Source organism: Quercus suber, unplaced genomic scaffold (assembly GCF_002906115.3).
Source record: "Quercus suber isolate HL8 unplaced genomic scaffold, Cork oak 2.0 scaffold_269, whole genome shotgun sequence".
NCBI lineage: Eukaryota > Viridiplantae > Streptophyta > Magnoliopsida > Fagales > Fagaceae > Quercus > Quercus suber.
The window spans coordinates 73,659-95,265 of record NW_027069725.1 but is presented as its reverse complement, the minus strand read 5'-3'; the positions used below and the strand labels follow the sequence as shown (position 1 = coordinate 95,265).

The 21,607-nt window shown below is 31.5% G+C and overlaps 2 protein-coding genes across 2 annotated transcripts; both read left to right on the top strand.

The window, feature by feature from the left end:
- The first annotated feature begins 14,332 nt into the window (after positions 1-14,332).
- LOC112016756 (uncharacterized) lies at positions 14,333-15,112 on the top strand. Its single transcript, XM_065781526.1, has one exon. The coding sequence runs from the start codon at positions 14,333-14,335 to the stop codon at positions 15,110-15,112; it is 780 nt and encodes a 259-aa protein (XP_065637598.1).
- Positions 15,113-17,261: 2,149 nt separating this feature from the next.
- LOC112016758 (replication protein A 70 kDa DNA-binding subunit D-like) lies at positions 17,262-18,088 on the top strand. The gene is made up of 4 exons (XM_065781525.1): positions 17,262-17,371; positions 17,467-17,587; positions 17,663-17,815; positions 17,918-18,088. Exons 1-4 carry the CDS (start codon positions 17,262-17,264, stop codon positions 18,086-18,088), a joined length of 555 nt encoding a protein of 184 aa, XP_065637597.1.
- The last annotated feature ends 3,519 nt before the right edge of the window (positions 18,089-21,607 follow it).

Sequence of the window (21,607 nt, the reverse complement as noted above, 5' to 3'; positions counted from 1 at the left end):
AGTAGTAAAGTAAACAAGGGTAGATGATATCATAGCAGGAACAATGCAATAGTGTGGCAGGAGCACCAATTAGCGTACAAGAGGTGAAAGGAAACATGGGATGAGTTAAAGAAGAGAAAGCCCACACCCAAGCAATGCTTAGCCCAAAGATGAAATGAGATGCAAAGAATGAAGACCCAAGAACTCATCCACGCCACAAGAGTTAAACAAACACCAGAGTGTGTAGCAAAGTTAGACAAACCTATAGGCAATGGCAAACACATGAACACCAAAAAAGCAATGGACTCATATGGAAATGGAGCACGCACACAAGGCTCAGGTACCACCTACATGTACCCAGCCAATACAAGGGAGGTAGGCCACGGGTCAAAGGTAAGAGAAGGTATGGTTTAGTAATGCGGAGAAGGGGAAGCCTATTTTGGAGTTCTCACTCAAGCTCTTTTGGGGGAAATGTCTTGCTGGAATGACATCCCACCCAAAAGAGGCAAATATGAGCTAGAATCACTAAGTGCATGCTATAGGGGTTGGTAAGAGAGAAGCCCTGCCTTTATCAGAATGAGAATGCCAAAGGAAGTAGAAAACAAAACAAAAACTACTTTTGTCTGAGAATGAGGCATGGCATGGCCAACACAATGTAGTGGTGGTGGCTAGGCAACCGGCAAACTAGTAGGCAGTCTAGGGAGGACACCCACAACATGCCAAAAATAGTTGAGGGGTAAAAATGGTAAATCGTGTCACGGCAGGTAGTATAAAAGGCTATAGACGTGCACAGTAAACAACAACTAGAGAACACAAGGAAACAGAAAGGAAAATGAAAGAAAACAAAGAAAACAAGGAAACCGAGACTAAGCAAGAAATATAGGAGTGATAGGAGTAAAAAAAAAAAATGCACCAATAGGCTACCCACTTCTTTTTCTCTCAATAGCCCACTCTCTAGTAAGTCAAGAATTTGAGATCAAACCATTTAGGTCTATTTTCCCAAGTGAGTAACTTCTACAGTAGGATTCCCCTCTAAGGTTACCCACATTGAAGATTAGTTCCCTTCTTGGACTTGAATCTGCCAAGGAGTCAAGCCTATTCCTTTAGTAGACTAATCTTCCTTTCTTTTGTCCTAGTTGATTAAGGACTAACGTAACTTTCTTGCTGTTAATCTATTCCTGTTGTAATCACATTATCATATTTCACCTTTATGGAATTGCTCAAGCATTATCGTTGCCTGTAGAAAATATTTTAGCTAAAGTATTTTAGTTATCCTGTTGTATTATGTTTTTCCTGTTATAATGTTTTTTAACAGTATTTCCTGCCATGGGCACGTGACACATTCAAGATTTCTGTCAGGGCTCTAACTTGCACACAAGCTAGCCTAAGATGTGTTTCTATTTGGCCAATCCCAACTCTCTTACCTCAGAATCACTGGGCCATAGTATGGCAAAAGCAACCCACCCCAAGACGCAAAAAAAGCCTACCACAATGTTTTCTAGATTGAGGACTCTCCTCCCCCCGCTTTGGAGGCTTTATATTTTGATTTTACTCATATTCATTAATGAAATTCTGGTTTCCTTTTCAAAAAAAAAAAAAAAGACATGTGAGAAGTGAGATACTCCAAATTCCTTAATTTCTAGTAATATTAGATATATAATATTCCCTTTTTTGTTGTTGCTAATATAACTTATTATGATTAGAGTAATATCGCTCTTATCTGAGTGATCAATGGAAAAGTCAGGATTTTAGTTTAGGGGGGGAAGATTGAAAAATAATACTAAAAACAAAATTAATCTAAAAATATTAATCGATAATAATAACACAATAAATAGACAATTGTAACCACAAGTATATATTTCATATTATTAAAACAAAGAAACAAAAACAATCAATCATAGTTACTAACAATCAAAGTGAGAAATTAATTTAAATACATAAAATTTAGACATAATTTGATTGCTTAAAAAATTTAAAAAAAAAAAAATTATCAATCTACAAAAGTTAACTATGGAACCTACTAATTGAATTGTCATACAAAGACAACTTTTTTACAATAAATTTTACAATTGTTAAAATAGTGGATTGTGAGTTGTGAATGAAATAAAGTGATAGGTTCATCAATGTAAGTTGTTCACCCTTCACAGTTAACCATTTTCACAATTGTGAAATTTATTATGAAAAAAAATTATATTTATTGCATTATAATTATAATAAGAAAAGAAAAGAAAAATTAGAATAGGAAAGAAAATTACTGTAAATAGTATAATGGATGGGACAAGATCAAAACTACTTGGAATAAATACTATTTAAGAATATAAAGTGTGGTTGTGTGAGGGAATTGAAAAGCTTTTTTTCCATTCTTTCTTCCTGGTGTCAGGGCTGTTTCATAACAGGGGGAGTGCTTTCTCTATTTTTTCCACGAGGCAAACTACCTAAATACATATCACATAGCAGGTACCAAGGCATTTTTTCGAGGAGACAGGGCAATTGCCCCCTCTCGCCTCCTTGGCTCCGCACTTGTCTGAGTCTATTATTAACACTATTTTTATTCTGCTTCAATCACAACAAATCATATCAATAATAATTTTCAACAAAAAAAAAATATATATGCAAAATATTGTCCCTAAACTTATTATTTTTTAATATAAACTCACATTTTAATATATAAAAAAATAGTCAAGTCACAACATATAAAAACAAAAACGAGTAATCATTACGCCCTAACCTTTCAAACAATTTCAATTGAAAATGAAGACTAGCATAAAGTTTAAGAGTGTTAAAAAAGAAAATGATTTCCACTAACACCATTTTTATTCTGCTTCAATCATAACAAATCATGTCAATAATAATTTTAAACAAAAAAAAAAATTATGCAAAATATTGTCCCTCAACTTATTATTTTTTAATATAAACTCACATTTTAATATATATAAAAAAGTCAAGTCACAACATATAAAAACAAAAACGAGTAATCATTACGCCCTAACCCTTCAAACAATTTCAATTGAAAATGAAGACTAGCATAAAGTGTAAGGGTGTTAAAAAAGATAATGGTTTCCACTAAATTAGTACAATCCAAATTACACGTGTTAAACAAATTGACATTGATTGTTACTTTGTATGTCATTATCCGTTAAATGGTATCCTGTAGTTACATTTCATTTCTTCTCTTTGTATGTCATTATCTATAAGGTTTGGTTTGCTTATTTATCTAAAATTGAAAACTTTTTGTTAAAAATCTAATAAAAAAAAATTAAAAAAACTCATAAATAATATCAAAAGGGGTAATGAACTCATAAATAGTACAAAAAAAAAAAAAAAGTTAAAAACTCAAATAAGCTGAAGCAAATAAACACATTCCAAACGGGCTCTAAGTCTCATTTCTCAAAACACTGTTTCGTGATCTTGTATTCAATCTCAAGCTAATCTCTCAAAACCGAATATGAGTTTGAGGCCTTAAAGGGCTGTTACAATACAGACCTTAGGGCCCAACGCTCAGACCATGTAGGTTCAGTTTGAGGGACTCTTAGAATTAGGCCCAAAGGCCCAATTTCTAGACCATATCATAACCTTGACATGCGCAAAACCAACAAGCTACAAAGGCAATATTGATAAAAATGATAGGTGCAAGCCAATTTGTTCAAAACGTAAATTGAAATTTGAAAGTCACACGCTTCTAACTCTTGGAAGGCGCTAAACAGAGATTTACAATGTTTGATTATTATTACGAAAATTATATAATAAGTTGATTGAGTACATGTACCAACATCATAATAGAGTAGCTTGAGTTTTGAAATTAGTAGGTTTCAGTTAGTTTAACCAGTAATGTTTTTTGTTGTTCTATAAGAAATCTAAGATTTGAATTCTGCTTACACTAAAAATCAATTAATGCATTAAGTCTGATGATAAAGACTAAATAATAATCATCATGTAATAGCTGCTATAAGTTAAAATTCTATCGTATCTATAACTAAAACAACTAGAGGAAGCTGCTAATAATTCTAGAAGAGCTCAAATCTTCATATTGGAATAATTTTTTTTTTTTTTTGGGGGGGGGTGTTGTGTGGCTGGTTGGGGGTCTGAAGCTTCAAGCTTGGAATAATATGGCACCGTATATCTCCAGGCCTTCTAGCCTAATGAACACACTGCCTCCAATTGTGGCTAGGGCTTCAATATCTAATCCTGAATAGTTCTTCCTTTTTTCGTCAGAAGCCCAATATGGATGAGGGAGCTTATTTTTGTAATTGGGTTCAGATCTTCCACAACGAACCAACAAGTTGAGGCCCAAAATGTGTGGAGTTTGGAGTGGATGGCTAAGAGGCCCACGTTCGCAAACTTTCTTCTTCTTTTTTTAGGTTAAATTAACTTTTTTTTTTTTTTTTTTTTAGAGAGTTTCAACCTATGGCGTCCGCTTCTGATAATAGCTCTTTCTCATCAGACCAAGACACCAATCAGTTTTTGGTGTAGGCGGAGATTGAACCCCAGATCTCTTATACAACCATCAGAGACTTTACCAGTTGAGCTAACTGGAACCCACAGGTTAAATTAACTATTTCATTCTTTGTGTGTCAATTTGGTCTCCCACCCCATAATAATAATAAAAATAAATAAATAATAAATAAATAAATAAATAAATAATTGGTCTCTAATCTTACAAATGCATCAAGTTGGTTATCAAAATGGTCTATATTGTTAATTGATAGATAGAAATGTTAACGTGGCCCAAATAAAATATTATTTCCCTTAAAAAACTTATTACTTAGTAATTTAGTAACTCGTGCTTGCATCGTGATGGGACATTTGGGATCAAAATCTTTGAAATTCTCCTAATCCTTCAACACAGCTCCTCCAAAAAAGCAAAAATTCCTAACTCAGTAACCCACAAAAAAAAAAAAAAAAGCAAAGCAATATACAAAAATCTAAATAGAGGGAACCCAAAATCCCAACTCCATATCTTTTTCTTTTCCCATGCACACCTGTGGTGGTTGGTGGTGCTGCCCCAAACCGAGAGTTGCAACTCAGTCAATACTTCTAGTTCTAGAGATCAGTAACTGCATCAATGGTCTGGCGCAAAACTTCATAGACTGTCCAATAATGGCGCTGAATCAGCTTAACATAAATCCCTGCCAGAGTGACGTGACTATTCCAAATAAATAGATCTGCATGTTGGTCCTGGAATATTCCTCAAAGAGAAAAAAAAAAAAAAAAAAAAAAAAAAAAAAGAAAAAAAAAAAAAAAAAAAAAAAAAAAAAAAAAAAAAAAAAAAAAAAAAAAAAAAAAAAAAGAAAGAAAGAAAGAAAGAAGATTGAAGCATTTTCAGGATTAAATATAGAACTTTGGCTAAAATGCAAAACACATCTTCTATGTTTCATCAAAATTAATTCATTTTATTTTTTTAACTTTACTTTTGTTCATTCAGACTTCTAACTTTTAACTTTATTCAATTAAGGCTTTTCGATTAACTTTTGTTATATGTTGTTGTTAACAAAAGTTAACGGAAAAGCCTTAATTGATTAAATTAGAAACTTAGAGAATTGAAATGAATTCTGAAGAATCTTAGAGAGTAAATTTTGCATTTTAACCAAGAACTTTATATGTTCTTAAAAGATTGTAGATATTTAAACCCCGGCCACAATTGAAGGCAGTGTGCTATTAGGCAAGAAGGCCTTTGGAGATATACAGTGTCATATTATATTCCTACTTCCAAGCTTCAAACCCCACCCAGCCCCCCCCCCCCCCCCCAACAACAAAAAAAAAAGTTAATACAAAATGAAAATTTGAGCTTTTATGTGAAATAGACTGCATGATGTATTAATTGTTTCTTTTCAATCAAATATCTTATTTACAAAAAAAAATTAAAAAAAAAAAATAGACGTAGAATATTAATACAAAATTTTGTGAGCTACTTTTTTTTTTTTTTTTGGGAGAAAATTTTGTCAACTACTTTTGTGATGAGGATTTATGACTAGGATTTATGGTACAAATTTACAATATATATACAAATATAATGTGTTACACTTGACGTAACTTTTTAATTGGATGTGAATTTTAACAAATTTACCCGTTGGATTATATTATCTTCGTATATTCTCTATACTTGCAAAATTTCAAAATGAGATGAAATCAATAACTATGTCATCAAGAGAATAAAAAGAATTGCAAAATTTCTTCTTCTTATTTATATTCAATTAGGAGAACTTAATGTTTTAAAGTTCCATCCACTGACTTCATAAATGAAGTAATTAACCAATTACACAACTAAACAACATTTGCAAAACAAAAGGACCTGTGTTGCAACACTCTGAACATAAGCACAAACACAAAGAAANTTTTGGAAATAAAGTAGGGACATAATAGGACTATTAGTAAATTAATGACTTTTAATTTTAGAAACTAGACAATATTTTGAGATATCCCAAAATAAAATAAAGGACAAACAAACTGGGACAAAGGGAATATATATATATATATATATACAATAAAATCATCACATGTGCTTTGCGCGTGTAATAATGCTCTTTTTTATGTATTTGTTTTTTTGGTTTAGTATTCTAATATTTAAAAGTGATATATAAATAACCTTTTGTATATATATATATATATTTTGAAAGAGATAAGGTAACTTGGAATAATGTTTAAATGTGAGATATAGATAGTGTCCTAAGTTTTAGGCTGAATGAAGAAGATAAAGGAAAAAATCTATAACTTAAGAACAATAAATTACTCTTTTAACCGGTTTGTGTTTTTTAATTTAAAATTATTTAACTAAAAGATAAGGGTATTTTAGATAGTTTAAGAATTTGTGTGAGGGTATATTAGTACGCAAAATGTTGAAAACCAAACAAGAAATCTTGTTATTAATAATGTGTGTGTGTATATATATATATATGTGACTTTTTTTAATTTCCCAACTACTCTTTCAAAAGATTTTTTTTTTTTTTTTTTTTTTTAATATGAGATAGAAATTCAACTCTAACCTTATGTAAGTGTATATGTGTGTGAATCTCCGTCCTGAAGACTTAAACCTAACCATTGCCCCTCACACCCTATAAGTACTTATACTTGTGGGATAACCATTATATCAAGGGTATGCAGTAGTACTCTTTCAAAAGATTTAAGTATTAAAACAACGATGATTTCTTGAACCCTTCGAGCTAGCATGATATTGAAGTGGGCATAACGAATGAAAAGAATACGATCATATTATTAAGACGAGGATTGTAGTTTTTTTGTGGTGTATTTTTCTTTCTTTTTATTTTTTTTTTTTTTTTTTATTTAGAGAATGTATTTATCTTAGTCTTCCAATCCTGTTATAGATTATTACTTATTACCAATTGGGAAATTAGTGGAGGGCTTATCTCAACCATCTAAAACCATAAACATTTGGCAAATATACAAAGTACATCTTTTAACTCTGTTGAGATGTCATTTTTGTTACATAACTTTTTTTTTTTGGAGAGAGAGAGAGAGAATTCACCTCATAAGTTTTTTTTTTTTTGTAATTTTCATCTCTAAATTTCACATTTGTTGCTAATGTTAATTGTTCTATCCTCAATTAAAAGTTGTGCCAGCTAATTGAGTTACAATAGTTACTTTAGTTTATTTGATTGGAATATATGTGTTTTGGCAGATCTGTGTACTGCCTTGTGCCATCAGGAAAGAATTTCGTAATAATTTTTTCTTTGATTGAGATAATTTTGTAATAATTTTATGTCTTTCTTCCTTTTCTGGTTGGATTTATTTAGAATTTATTGGTATTGTTCAATTTGGTTGATGAGAAAACGAAAGAAAAAGGGATTGATTTTATCATATTTTACTATATTTATTTTGTGCATTTCTGTCCTGGTAGATTTTCCAAAGCTTGATTTAATTTATTTTAATTGTGTGTGTGTGTGTGTGTTTTAATTTTATTTTATAATTAAAATAAATTTTAATAGCTTTTGGAAATAAAAATCATTTTTAATGGGCAACGGTGGTTTGTGACAAAAAGACCAAGGGTGACAAAAAATTTGAACAGCATATACTAAAATGAAAAATAGGCTTTCTCAAAAATAAATAAAAAATTAAGGGGAAATAATGAAAATTCACAAACCTTAAAGAGTATATATATTTTTTTTTAAATAACGTTTTTTTACACTAGTTTTTGGTGGGTTTTATAGTGTATTTTTGTGTTAGAACCTCATTTCATCTTCGCTGTGTGTGTATTTGTTTTTTTAAAAAAAGGTAATTGTTTCGTATTACTTAAGAGAGTGTGTTTTATGTGGTATAAATTGTCTCACCCTCCTTAAAAATTATACAAAGACGTTATTATGTCCCTACTTTATTTCCAAAATCATTTGAAAAGAAAACCAACAAATATTTAAAAAATCAAACTAATTGGGCACCTTTTTAGTTGATTAATTAAGAATAACTCTTTTTTTTATAAAAAAAACTGATCTAAAACTCAATCTTACACGCCATTCTCTCTCTCTCTCTCTCTTGATGGGCTCTTACGCTCCATTCTCTCCAAGTTAATGAAACCCCAGGAAAAAATAAAATAAAATAAAATAAAATCTGAACAATCCACTCATCTTACTTTGTTTGGAAAGACAATAATTGAAGAGAGGAATACTCAAGATCTATTTATGTATGAGAATTTTATAGGTAATGAAATATTGCATAAAAATTTCACTTAGGAGTAATTCTTTTTTGCCACCACCATTAAAAAAAATTTCAGGTTTGAATTGGCGCCAATAAATTTTTTGACTTGGAGCAGATTGAATTTGCATTTTAGAAGTGGGTTTTTAAATTTTGATTAAAAAGATAAACTAGAATTTGTATTTGAAGTAATCCAAAATTGCTTGGAGCCAATAGCCAATAGTTTTTGTAGTGTGGTAGTTGTAGATTTTTCAAATTTGATTAAGAGGATAAGTTACAATTTGTGTTATGCAATTCAAAAAATGCTAATACTAGTAAGGAGTAGATTCTATGCTTCTAATTTCAGATTTAATATTCTAATTTTTTAATAAATTTATTTAAGGGTAATTTTAAAAACTTATACATTTTTTGTAAGACAAATAAGACAATAAATGATGTTCCTTTAAAAAGTTTGATTTTTGAAATAGAACAAACAAATTGGAACGGAAGGATATATATATATATATATATGCCATCAAAGAGTTCCAACTTAAAGTTTAGGCAAAAAGAAATCACAATAATGTTGTGCTTTTATAAATATTGAAATGAAATAAATAAGAAAGGAAACAATAGGAGGAAAACATACCGAGTGCCTTGTTTAGGTTGCTAACAGGAGCTCGATCTCAACGCATTTTCAAAACATGTGGCACCATTGCACACCCTTGATACAATGATCACTTCACAAGTATAAGTGTTTATGAGGTGTGGGGGGTAAGGCTCGGGATTCAAGTCTTCAAAAGGAAATTTCACACACACATACACTTCGATTATATTAGAGTATAATTTCTATCATGTATAATAATAAAAAAAAAAAAACATGTGGCTGTGTTTATTCTTTTTGAAAGTAACGTGTGGTTGTGGTAAAAGTTAAACTAAGGCATTGAATTCTACTCAGAATTCACGCGAGTTTGGTGGGGTCTTGGACGGTTTGACCCTTTTACAATTGTTCCAAATTTTTTATTTGTATTTTTTGATATAATGATTAAATAATTTAGACTTATATGTAATGGATTGGGCCATTGTAGAAGGATAAAACTAATGATGAATTGGGCTAAATATACTTAAAACATAGGATTTAAACTGCTATGGAATATATATATATATATATGCATATATAGCGGTAATTCCGAAACGGTATATCAATATTAGTTGATATCAAAATATATTGTTCCATTGACTAACCCGAAATGGCTTTCGGTACGAAATTGACTCCCTTGGTTTGTCCTCCCTCCCTGTAAGAAATGATTTTTATTGACTTAAAAAAAAAAATATCTTCTTACCTTTGAAGGGAATCTATTTGATTTTTTTTAAAGAAAACCTAAATGTTATGGGTCTTCTATATAAAATAAAAATACTAAAAAGTGAAAAGTAATATACCAATGGTTTTTCAATTTTTATTCTATTTCAAAACTCTTTCCATAATAATGCATTTTTTTATGGTTTAGGTGCTTTATTTGTTTTTATTTTTTTATTTTTTTATTTTTTTATTTCTTGTTGCTATATTTGGCACAATAATACCACTTATCATAATGATTTTTACGGGCCCGCTGGGAAATCTTCTTAAGCTCAAGCAGTTACTTTTATGGTTAGAGACCAAGGCCTTAGGGCTAACATGGTATCCGCTCGATGACCTACAAGTTTAGGTAAATAGCTAATACATTTGCCCAATGGAGAAGTAATTGTTAGGGGAGAAACTATGTGTCCTGAAGGGTCCCAATGGGTTGGAAAAATGCTCCAAAGAATATATTTTTTACTACTTTCCCACGTTTTCTCACCACCCAAATAGTTATTAATGAACAAAAATCTTACTTTTCAACTCATAAAATCCGAAAAAAAAAAGATGGAGACAGAGACATTGAGATCGGTGGTTGTGGGCGATAGATATTGGACAACATAGACGTGGTTTTGGGTGATTGATGGTCACGTAATGGATGGAGAGAGACAGAGATTGGTGGTTGTAGGTGATCAGTGGTTGCAAAATTGCAACGAAGATTGTAAGTGTTGGAGGCTGCGAAACTTAGATTGATATAGCTAGGACAAAGCAATAAAGATGGTGACAAGGACAAGGTAGCAAAGACGAGGATGAGGTGTGGAGTTTAGGGTGGGGGCGGTGTTTAGGTGGTCAATGATAGTGGCTAGGAGGGTTACGATGGTCTAAGCAATCCATGTGTGGGTCATGGTGATTAATTGGGTCAGGTGGTGGGTATGGCGGGTGATTGGGTGCAGTGGTTATGTTGATCAAATGTGAACACACATTTTCAGGTATAAAACGTTACAACTAAAAGTAGAGACACAAAATATTTACCCCAAACAATCTTTATTTTACCATCAATCTGAAATTATTTTCAAGTTGACTAGCAATTTCAGTCACCTAAAGAATTTGCAAATGCAAAAAATATAATAATGGCTAAAATATTATTTTCATCTGTAAAATTTACTTTAAAATTTTGCAAAAAGTTTGTTTTTTGTCTCTAAACTTTATAAAACATTTTTCATCCCTAAAATTTTGAAAATATTTTAGTTTATATCCTTCAGTTAACTTTCATTAAATTTTATATTGGGTATCCTAACAAAATGCTAAGATGCTATATATTTAATGTGCAATTGTGTAATGGTCCAAAAATAAAATACGGAAAATATAATAATGGCTAAAACACGTGATAAGTCACTCAAAAAGTAATGTGTCAAACCGCTAACACAAACCATCTCACCTTCTCCTTAATCGTACCCAAACAATCCCATAGGCACAACGGGGTTAGGCCCAATTTACTTTACATGTCCTGCATACATATAACTTATGCTTTTAAGGTTGTTAGGTTCTAAATATTTAGATATAAATGTTTAAGTTCTAAATGAGTTGTTTGTTGGCAAACCGTGTACATAAACATTACGCATGATTTGTTGAAAGAAAAGAATAAAGAAGGTATCCATATGCAAGATAGAAGAAGAATCAATGTCTATTTTGATTGGAGAGAGGCAAGAATCAAAGACAGGTATCTTCATTCGTGATTCACAAAAAAAATCATGGTAAGAAAATGTTGGTGAAAATAGTCAAATACCACGTTTTAAGGAACTTTGTGGCAATCTATCACTGTTTCGAAAATATTTAGCAACCTACCATTTTTTCAGTACTCAAAAGCTTCCTAAAATTGAGTTTTGAACAGTACTCAAGTTCTCTGAACTTGAGTTCCTACTGAGCTTGCCAACGTGGCAGTGACTCAGCTAGAATTTTGCACATTAAAAATGCCACCTGGAACTCCATGTCCTTAAGCTCAAGTTCTTTGTTGATTAAACTCGAGTTTCTAGGACTCAAGTACTGTGTTATTTTACATAAACAGTACCCAAGCTCTGTAAATTCGAGTCTGGCTTGGGTACCATGCTATTTTAGTCCACCATACCCGAGTTCTATGAACTCGAGTACTATGAACTTGAGACAGACTAAGTCACTTGCGTTTCAGGTGAGATCGAGGAAGAGACTAAGGGTGAGTTTGGTTCAGCTTTTTGAAACTGGGCTTTTTGAAAAAGTGGAGTTTTTAAAAAGTGCAGTATGAAAAAGTAATTTTTAAAAAAGCTGAGTGTTTGGTAAAGGCTAAAAAGTGATTTTTGAAAATACTAAGTGTTTGGCTAGCACTTATAAAAGTGGCAGTTTGAGCGATAAATTACCAAAAAGGACAATGTATATATAAGGGAGTTTATTTCATACTTAAATCAATATTGTAAAAAAAAATTTCTCACAAATATTAGCTAATAATAACCTTCCCTTAAGATTTATTGTGAAAATATTGTGATAATTTATACTGATTTTAATTTGAACGTACTATTACAATTATTTTTTTCTCTTTCTAAACAAATTATTTTTTTCTCATTAATATTAACTAATAATAACCTACCACTTATGATTTATTGTGAAAATATTGTGACAGTATTTCTCAATTTTAATTTCTTATACTTTATTTTATGTTTCCCTTATTTTATTTTATTTTATTTTTATCCATATTTCCTTCTTTTTTGTATCCATATTTCCTTCTTTTTTTCCTTCTTTTTTTTCCCCTCTGTTTTTCTCCTTCACACACATATCCTTACTTTTTATTCTTTATTTCCTTCTTTCCTCTTTTTCCCTGCCACTTCCTCCACACACGTGCCCTTACTTTTTTTCTTTTTTTTTCCTTCTTTCGTCTTTTTCCCTACCACTTCACACTCCAAAACTTTCAACATAGTCTCCGCCCCTCTCTCATCCCTCAAAGTCTCTGCATCTCTCTTTTTTTTTTTCTTTTTTTCTTTTTTTGACAGTTCGAAAGCTACAAGGAAGAGAGAAGATGATGATGATGATGATGATGAAGAAGATGAAGATGATTGAAACATAAGGAAATTCCTCATCTCTCTCCTTAATTCTTAGATCCCTTAAGTCTCTACCACCATTGGGTTTATATTTGATTTTGATTTTGGGTTTGGGTTATGGGTTTTCAGTTAATGGTTTAATTTTGAGTTGATTTTCTGTGGATTTTGGATTTGATTTTGAGTTGGGCTTCGGATGGGTTTTCCAATGGGGTTTGAGTTGATTTTAAGTTGTTTTGTGTTGATTTTGAGTTATTTTTGGTTTGATTTTGTTGATTTTGTGTTTGAATTATCAAATGTTGAAATGGGTTGTGGTGGTAGACCGGTGATAGTTGGGTGGTGCTGTGTTTGTATTTGGTTGATACTTTCTTGACCGGTGTTGGTCTATAACAGAGGAGCAAGAATATGAGGGAGAAAAGAAAAGGGCAAAGTTGGAGTTTTAAGTAAAAGTGAGGGCAATTTTGTAACTGAACCAATAACCCAACGGACAGTAGATTCAACGCGCACGGACTTTTTCCAAAATGGACCTTTAAGCTCCTTTTATGGCTTGCGCATTCTCTTCACAAACCCAAAACGCAACTTTTTCCAAAAAGTTGCGTTTTATACTAACCAAATGGGCTTTGAACATTTGCTTTTTTCAAAACGGGCTTTTTGGGCTGGAAAAATTGAAACAAACTGGCACTAAGCTGCAAAAGATTACATTAAGAAAGTACTCAAGTTCCCAAAAATTGAGTATTGTAACAAGATACTAATTGTACTCGAGTTCTATGAACTCGAGTATGATGAGTAAAGTAACCAAGCCGGACTCGAGTTCTATGAACATGAGTATGGTAGACTAATGTACCTCAGCCAAACTCGAGTTTACGGAGCTCAAGTACTATGTATGTAAAATAACACAGTACTTGAGTTCTATAAACTCGAGTTTAATCAACAAAGAACTCAAGCTTATTACCATTGAGTTCCATGTGGCATTTTTAATGTGCAAAATTCTAGCTCAGTCACTGCCGTGTTGGCAAACTTAGTAGGAATTCGAGTACTATTCAAAACTCGATTTCAAGAAGCTTGAGTATTGAAACAGTAGTAAATTGCTAAATATTTTTGAAACAGTGGTAGTTTGCCACAAAGTTTCTAAAAAAGTGGTATTTAGCTATTTTCACAAGAAAATGTCTCATTGAAGTTTATCGAACTTCAACATTACAAGCACTTTATGCATCGTGTGATTTGTTGAAAGAAAAATCAAAGAAAGGTATAATCTTTTGGGGTTTGCAAAAAAAAAAAAAAAAAAAAAAATTATGATAACACGAAATACATCAACGAATTCATATGCTTTCTTCTTATCATGCTATTCATACCCTCTGACCTATTAATTGATGTTGGAGATGATCCAATACAAAGCATTGTGACTGCAACATATCCAAATCTTCACAGCAACTATGCAGATGGAAAATACTTGGAAGAGCGATCTATTCTAGCTCCAACAAATGATGTAGTCAATGAAATAAATGACTATATCATAGACTTGCTTGCTTCAAATGAGGAGACATATCTCAGTGCAGATTCAATTTGCAAGGCTTCAAGATACATTCAGAATGAAGATGTACTTTACCCAGTTGAATTCTTAAACTCCTTGAAATTTCCCGGCATACCAAATCACAGACTATGTCTTAAAGTTGGTCTTCCAGTAATGTTGCTCCGAAATATTAATCAATCAGCTGGCCTATGCAATGGGACTCAATTAGTAGTTACTCAATTATCCAAATGGGTGATCAAAGCTAAAGTTATAACTGGATCACATGTGGGAAACAAAGTCTTCATCCCAAGAATAGTACTCTCTCCATCAGACACAAAATGGCCATTTGTTTTAAAGAGAAGACAATTCCCAATTTCTATTTGCTTTGTCATGACTATAAACAAGAGCCAAAGGCAATCACTAAAACATGTTGGACTTTTCCTGCCTAAACCAGTTTTCAGTCATGGGCAATTATATGTTGTTGTTTCTAGAGTTACTACTAGGAATGGTCTTAAACTCTTGATAATTGGTGATGATGGCAAAACCTCTTCAACGACTAAAAATATAGTCTATAAAGAGGTCTTTAGAAATATACATATAAATATGTGAAACTTCATTGAAGAAATTCATCATTCATTGCTAAGTTTCTAACTGCATTTAATTATTACTTTATACTTTTTGTAAAACAAAAATATCATTTTCCAAGCTTCTTTAAAAAACAAACATTTAAATTTGATAATGCAAAACGTAGTCAATTCTGCATTTTACCAAAATAAATTATTTCATTGATGATTATTATAATTTTCCTTACTTATATATATATTTTTTATGACAACTTCTCTATTCAACTATGGAAATAGCTGCAAAACTACTGATAATAAGTCAAAATGGCAATGTGTTGGACTCCTTTGAGCAAGATTTCAACGGATAGAGACAATTGGACAATCAAGGTCAGAGTACTTCATATGTGGGATGCAATCAACACAAAGAACAATGAGTTCATAAGCCTTGATATGATTTTTATTGATGAAGAGGTAAGTATAGAACTCATATTTATGTTGTGCTGATTCAATTTATTATGCAGATTCAATTCTTTTAAAAATAATTATTTTACCAACTCATCAATATTTATATTGTGCTTATTCAATTTATTATGCAAATTCAATTCTTTTAAAAATAATTATTTTATCAACTCATCATATTATTCAACATCCATTGCTATTATACATATTCACAAGAAGAATAATGGAAGATACTGATATTTCTCATTATTCTAGGGCTCAACAATACATGCAATTGTTCGAAAAAATCAAGCACGAACTTTTAGACCACAATTGCTTGAAGGCCGTGTTTATACCATCAAGAATTTTAGGGTGGAGAGTACTAAAGGCGAGTTTCGACCCGTGCACAATGATATCAGAATTTGGTTCATGACCATTACTACAATCATGGAGTCCAACAAAGATATGAACTCAATCCAAAAATACTGCTTTGAGTTTGCTGACTATGACCAAATACAGAACCAATGTTACAACTACACATATTTAATAGGTAAATACAAATCTGCAACTATTTCACAATTCGTCTAATATAGTTGTATCCTAAATTAATGATTCAAAATAACCTAACTAGATAATTGCATATAAATAGATGTTGTTGGAAAGTTGGTAGCAATTGGAAATGTTGAAGAGCCTCAAGTTAATGGCGCACCAAGAAAATTGCGCAATCTGCAATTGCTTTTGAAAGAGTAAGACAAATTTTTTGATGTGATATTGATGTCATTATATGTTTATATACAATAATCAATTATAAATAATAAAAAATTACTAATAACAAAAAAACCCTCAATGATTTTAACTATACCAGGGGAAAAGAAATTGGGCTTTCACTATGGGGAACAAGTGTCTGGCAAATCGATGAAGATGTATATAAGAACAATCCAGGACCTTTTGTCTTAATTGCAACTTCGACTATTATTGTCAAATCATTTGGAGGTAAGTATAACTAAATAACGTTACCAACTATCAATTTTAATATGCTTAGTACTACTATCAAGTTAATAAGTATATTGGTTACTAATCTTAGGCCATAAATTTTACAATGAGAAATGTAATCACTAATTATAAATTTTTTATACTCCAACTTATTCATTTTCAAAACAATCTAATGATACTTTTAGAGAATTTCATTCCCATTAAAACACGTCTTCCTTTATCTCAATTTCAATTCAATACGATTTTGTTTATTATAATGTATTATGCAATTTTTGTAGGCAAATTCTCTTTGTCATCAACCAGTGCAACAAAAGTATATCTAAATCTTGAGATTCCCGAGGTTGCTAAAATAATTGACAGGTGCATATTTTAAAAATTATTGATAACAAAAAAAAAAAATGATAAATAGCATTTTTTATCTCACAAAATACCATTTACATTCTTTTTTCCTTTTTAAAAATTCAATGATACGAATGGTAACAAACATGATTTTATACAAGAAATACCAAAAATACATGCAAAACAGTTTTCAGAAAAGGCTTTTTCTTCAAACAATATGAAGACAATATCAGAGCTCAAATGCATTGAATGGGATCCTACGAAACAAGTTTGTTAATCATTTCAAAGTAGACTCATCATTTACACGAAAATATAATAATACATCATTTACTTAAAAAAATAAAATAAAAACATATTAACTTCAAAATTCATTGCAGGATGTTAACTGCTATTGTGTTGCAACAATAAACAACATTGATACAACAATGGGTTGGTATTATATTTCATGCGTGTTATGTGGAAAGAAGGTCAAACCACAATCAAAATCGCTTTGGTGCGCAAAATGTGAAACAAAAACAAATCTGCCCATCCCAAGGTTAGAGGCACACACATTAACTACAAAGTTTGAAAATTCTTTTTATAAACACATTCATCTTACTATAATTACTATACAATTGCAAAATACTTCAGATACAGGATTCAAATTGAAGTTTTTGATTCAACTGACAAGACAACTTTTGTCATATTTGATCAAGATGCTGAGAAAATCCTAAATAAATCTGCAAAAGATCTTGCTAAAAAACAAACCGAGGTACAACTTATTTAAATTAATAAATTTATTGTAAAACTATAGATTATAATATAAATTAAATTTCTTAATATGCAGATTGATATTGAAGAAGAAATCTCACGTGATCTTAAGAAAATTTTAGGAAGACAATACATTTTTCTACTTCGCTTGAATGAATTCAATCTGAAGGATGGTTTTGAAAATTACACAGTTGCTAAGATTTTTGATGCACCTTCAAATGAGAAAAAGGTGTGGAACAAAAAAAATAAAAATAATGCCTGTATGCTATATTATTTCTTTCTCTATGCTATACTGATGTAAATAACGTGCTTAAATTTAATATAAATGCAGATACCTATGCAAAATCTTAGCGACAACAAACCTGCTAGCACAAACTTCATAAGATCTACCCAAGAATCTTCCAGTGCCATTTCATCAATGATCAACACAAATGATGCAACAAAAGGAACAAATGATGGAACAAAAGGAGAAAATGATAAAACTCAGAAATTGAACAAATAAGGATAGACCAAGCTTCAAACATTGAAGATGAAGAAACAAATGATGATAACATACCCCTCAACATGCTTTACAAGTGTCGACATACTTCAAAAAACAAAGCATTCAAGAAAAAAGAAAAACAAAATTTCGCAATGAAGCTCTTTATTACATCACAAAATAAATATCAATAATATGGAATGTTACCATGCTTTTATCAACTTTTATTATACAATATTACTCTAAAGTTGATTCTTTTTTGCTGATTATTTCAACAAAATAATTATAATGAATATGTGTTTGCAATTTATAATTGTTACTTCTTATGATTAACTCAGTACTAACAAAGTTTTATAACAAATATGTTATAATATATGTACAATATTCTTCATAAAAAATTGCATTAACTATTATAATATTATACGTGTATCGCACGGGCAACTTACTAGTAATTTAATAAAAATTTAGCCCTGTAATCATGAGAAGTGGGCCTTTTCTCCTCAGAAGAATTTTTTTTTTTTTTTTTTTGGGTGAGGACACAGACTTAGGCCTTGGGCCGGCCCAGTTTTTAATACAAATGGATTATTTATATTGTCAATGAATTACAAATAATAATTCGATATCATGGTTTACTATTATCTGGCTTGTCAAGGCAACCATTTTTCCTCTCTTTCATTATCTCAAATAATTATTCCAAGACTAGCATCATCAATTCCACGAAAGAGGACCCCGTTAAATTGGAGCATTTAAATCTTTGTTTTAGATGCCACTTTACACAAAAGAATATTGGAATCATTTGAAAATTCCTACCGACATTAAGAGTTCCTTTGGCTGGATTTCAAAAGTCATGAGCAGAGCGTTGGATTCCATATGAAATGAAAGCAAGAGTCATGAGCAGAGCCCCACCCAATGAATAAAGCAAAACCAATTATGCAGTCAATCTTGGCGTGCTTCGTTTTGTATCATTTCAAAAGTATATTGGAATCGTTTGAAAATTCCTACCGACATTAAATTTGAGTTCCTTTGGCTGGATTTCAAAAGTCATGAGCAGAGCGTTGGATTCCATATGAAATGGAAGCAAAAGTCATGAGCAGAGCCCCACCCAATGAATAAAGCAAAACCAATTATGTAGTCAATCTTGGCATGCTTCGTTTTGTATCTTTCACACTTTGTATCATTTCTTCCTACTAGCTTTTTGAACCTGACTTTTGAAACCACGTGAAGTAAAATTGATTTAGATCGTGCAAATCTTAAGGATTGTTTGGTTTAGATTTAAAAAAAAAATGCTATATTTTGTTTTCATTATTAGTTTTTAGCGAGATTCAGCACTAAAAAAACTAGTTCATTTGGTAGCATTATTAGTTTATTTTTATATTACTACTACGCGTCGAATTTATTGTTAGATGCTACTGGATATTATCAATTGTGTGTCCCAATCAAGCAGAAGCATCTGAGGGTTTAGTTTTCTTATTCGTAATGGACTTGGGTGCATTGTGCTAATGTTTATTTAATTTTTATATTGGAGTTTATTTAGTTCTTGCTTAGGCTGCTTTTGTTTCGGCAGTAAAAGAAATCTGGAAAATATTTTACACCACGGGGCGTGTTTGGGAAAGGCCGGAAAATTTAGTCAAACGGAAAATGATTTCCGTTGACTGTAAAATATCAAGCATTTTGATGTAAAATCAATTCCACTTCTATTCTACCTTCAAACTAATTACACCCATTTTCAGCCTACCTGAACCGAGAGAGAGAGAGAGAGAGAGAGAGAGAGAGAGAGAGAGAGAGAGAGAGAGAGAGAGAGAGCCACACCCTAGCATTGGCACTGACGAGATCCACCTGAAGCACATCCTCGCCGAACTCACACCCATAGAAAGAAGACCCATCCCACTCCGCTGACCCATTCCTTATCGTCATCGACCCAGTGAACGACCCACCCCTAAGCCAATCGGACCGCCATGAGCAACCCACCCCTGAGCCAATTTGTCCACCGTGTGAGCAACCCACTCCTAGATCGGACCACCTAGTGAGTGACCCACTCCTAGATCGAGCCGCCACCTTTAGATCGACCCACCGTGTGAGCAACCCACGGACCGATCTCTCTCTCTCTCTCACTGAAGTCCCTCTCTCACGATTGGTCTTGGGATATTGATTTTTTTTGTTTTGATTTTTGTTTCTTTGATTGTTTGTATATTTTGATTCTTTGTAATAATATTTGTTTGGATCTAAGAGTATTTTCAGGAACACAACCAAGCATTAGAAAATATTTTCCAAAGCATTTTTTGAAATGCAACCAAACACTTGAAAATATTTTTATTTCCCGAAAATATTTTTCTTTGCATTTATTTTACACTCGGAATTCAATTTACATTGAATCAAACACAGCCTTAGTCTCTAAGAAATTCAATAAGACAACCTAAAATCTTATCATTTCGATCTGTATTTTCTTGGCAATCAAACATGTCCTGAATTTGGCCCTTGGACTTTTACTTTTTTGGTAAAAGGGTTCTTGTTTAGTCTCACTAATTTAATATTTCAGCAAAAATTTATTTAAACTTAACCAAAACAAGCGTGCATCAGTTTTACAAAATTAACTAAAGTTTTTAAAGATGATAGATTCATCTCTACATGTAATGAGTCTCTATCCTTACTACATTAAATTTCAATGTTAATAAAGTATTAAGCTTGATATATGTGTATGAATATAACAAATAACTAAACTAGCAAAAATAAAGTTTTTTGTATTAGTATAGCTAAATATTTAAGTAGACTATAACGTGAATGCTCTTATTTATATGATTTCTTTCTATCAATAAAGCCGTAGAGCTTGGCACTCTTCATTCTTTGTGTAACTTTATTCTTAATATCATCTTTGCAACCGCGAAGAATACACAGCCAGACCACCATTTGAGAAAGCAAAAGAAGAAATCAAAACAATAAGAAACACTTAACTAGAGTTCTTGAACTTTCACATAACAACTAATTGCATACTTGTTGTCCACTATCTAGCTAGTGGCGATAATTGAGGTATGAAACTTTATATTTCTAGCTTTTGAAATTATCTGGAGCGTTCTTAGGACAGTGAAAGGTCTATGATGCTAGAATATTTTAGAATATTTTGCAAAAAAAATAAATTTTAGAAATCGACCTACTTTTGTTAGGCTATTATTTCATTGGATGTATTGGGATCCAAATAGGCCTACTTTGCTCTTTGATTTTATTGAGAACTTGGCTATGTAATTTGTCTAAATAAAAGAGAGATGCTACGTCTACAATAATTTTACAATATTTTTACAACAAATCATAGGTGGTTAGTTGTTATTAGTTTAAATTTAAAACTAACACTAAGACTACTTTTTTGCCCCCAACAATAACAACTAGTAACAACCTGCCACTTAAGATTTATTGTAGAAATGTTGTAAAAATGTTGTAGACATATCATTTCTCTATTATATATAAATAATAATAATAACAGATCTGACATGGCCGCAGTTTTCTTTTCCCTTTAACTTCGGAAAAACCTTACAAGCATAATATTTGGTAGAT

Coding starts and splice junctions, on each gene's coding strand:
- LOC112016756 (XM_065781526.1), top strand. CDS start 14,333: ATGCTATTCATACCCTCTGACCTATTAATTGATGTTGGAGATGATCCA.
- LOC112016758 (XM_065781525.1), top strand. CDS start 17,262: ATGGGTTGGTATTATATTTCATGCGTGTTATGTGGAAAGAAGGTCAAA. Junction 17,588..17,662: donor TTGCTAAAAAACAAACCGAG/GTACAACTTATT, acceptor CTTAATATGCAG/ATTGATATTGAAGAAGAAAT. Junction 17,816..17,917: donor CACCTTCAAATGAGAAAAAG/GTGTGGAACAAA, acceptor ATATAAATGCAG/ATACCTATGCAAAATCTTAG.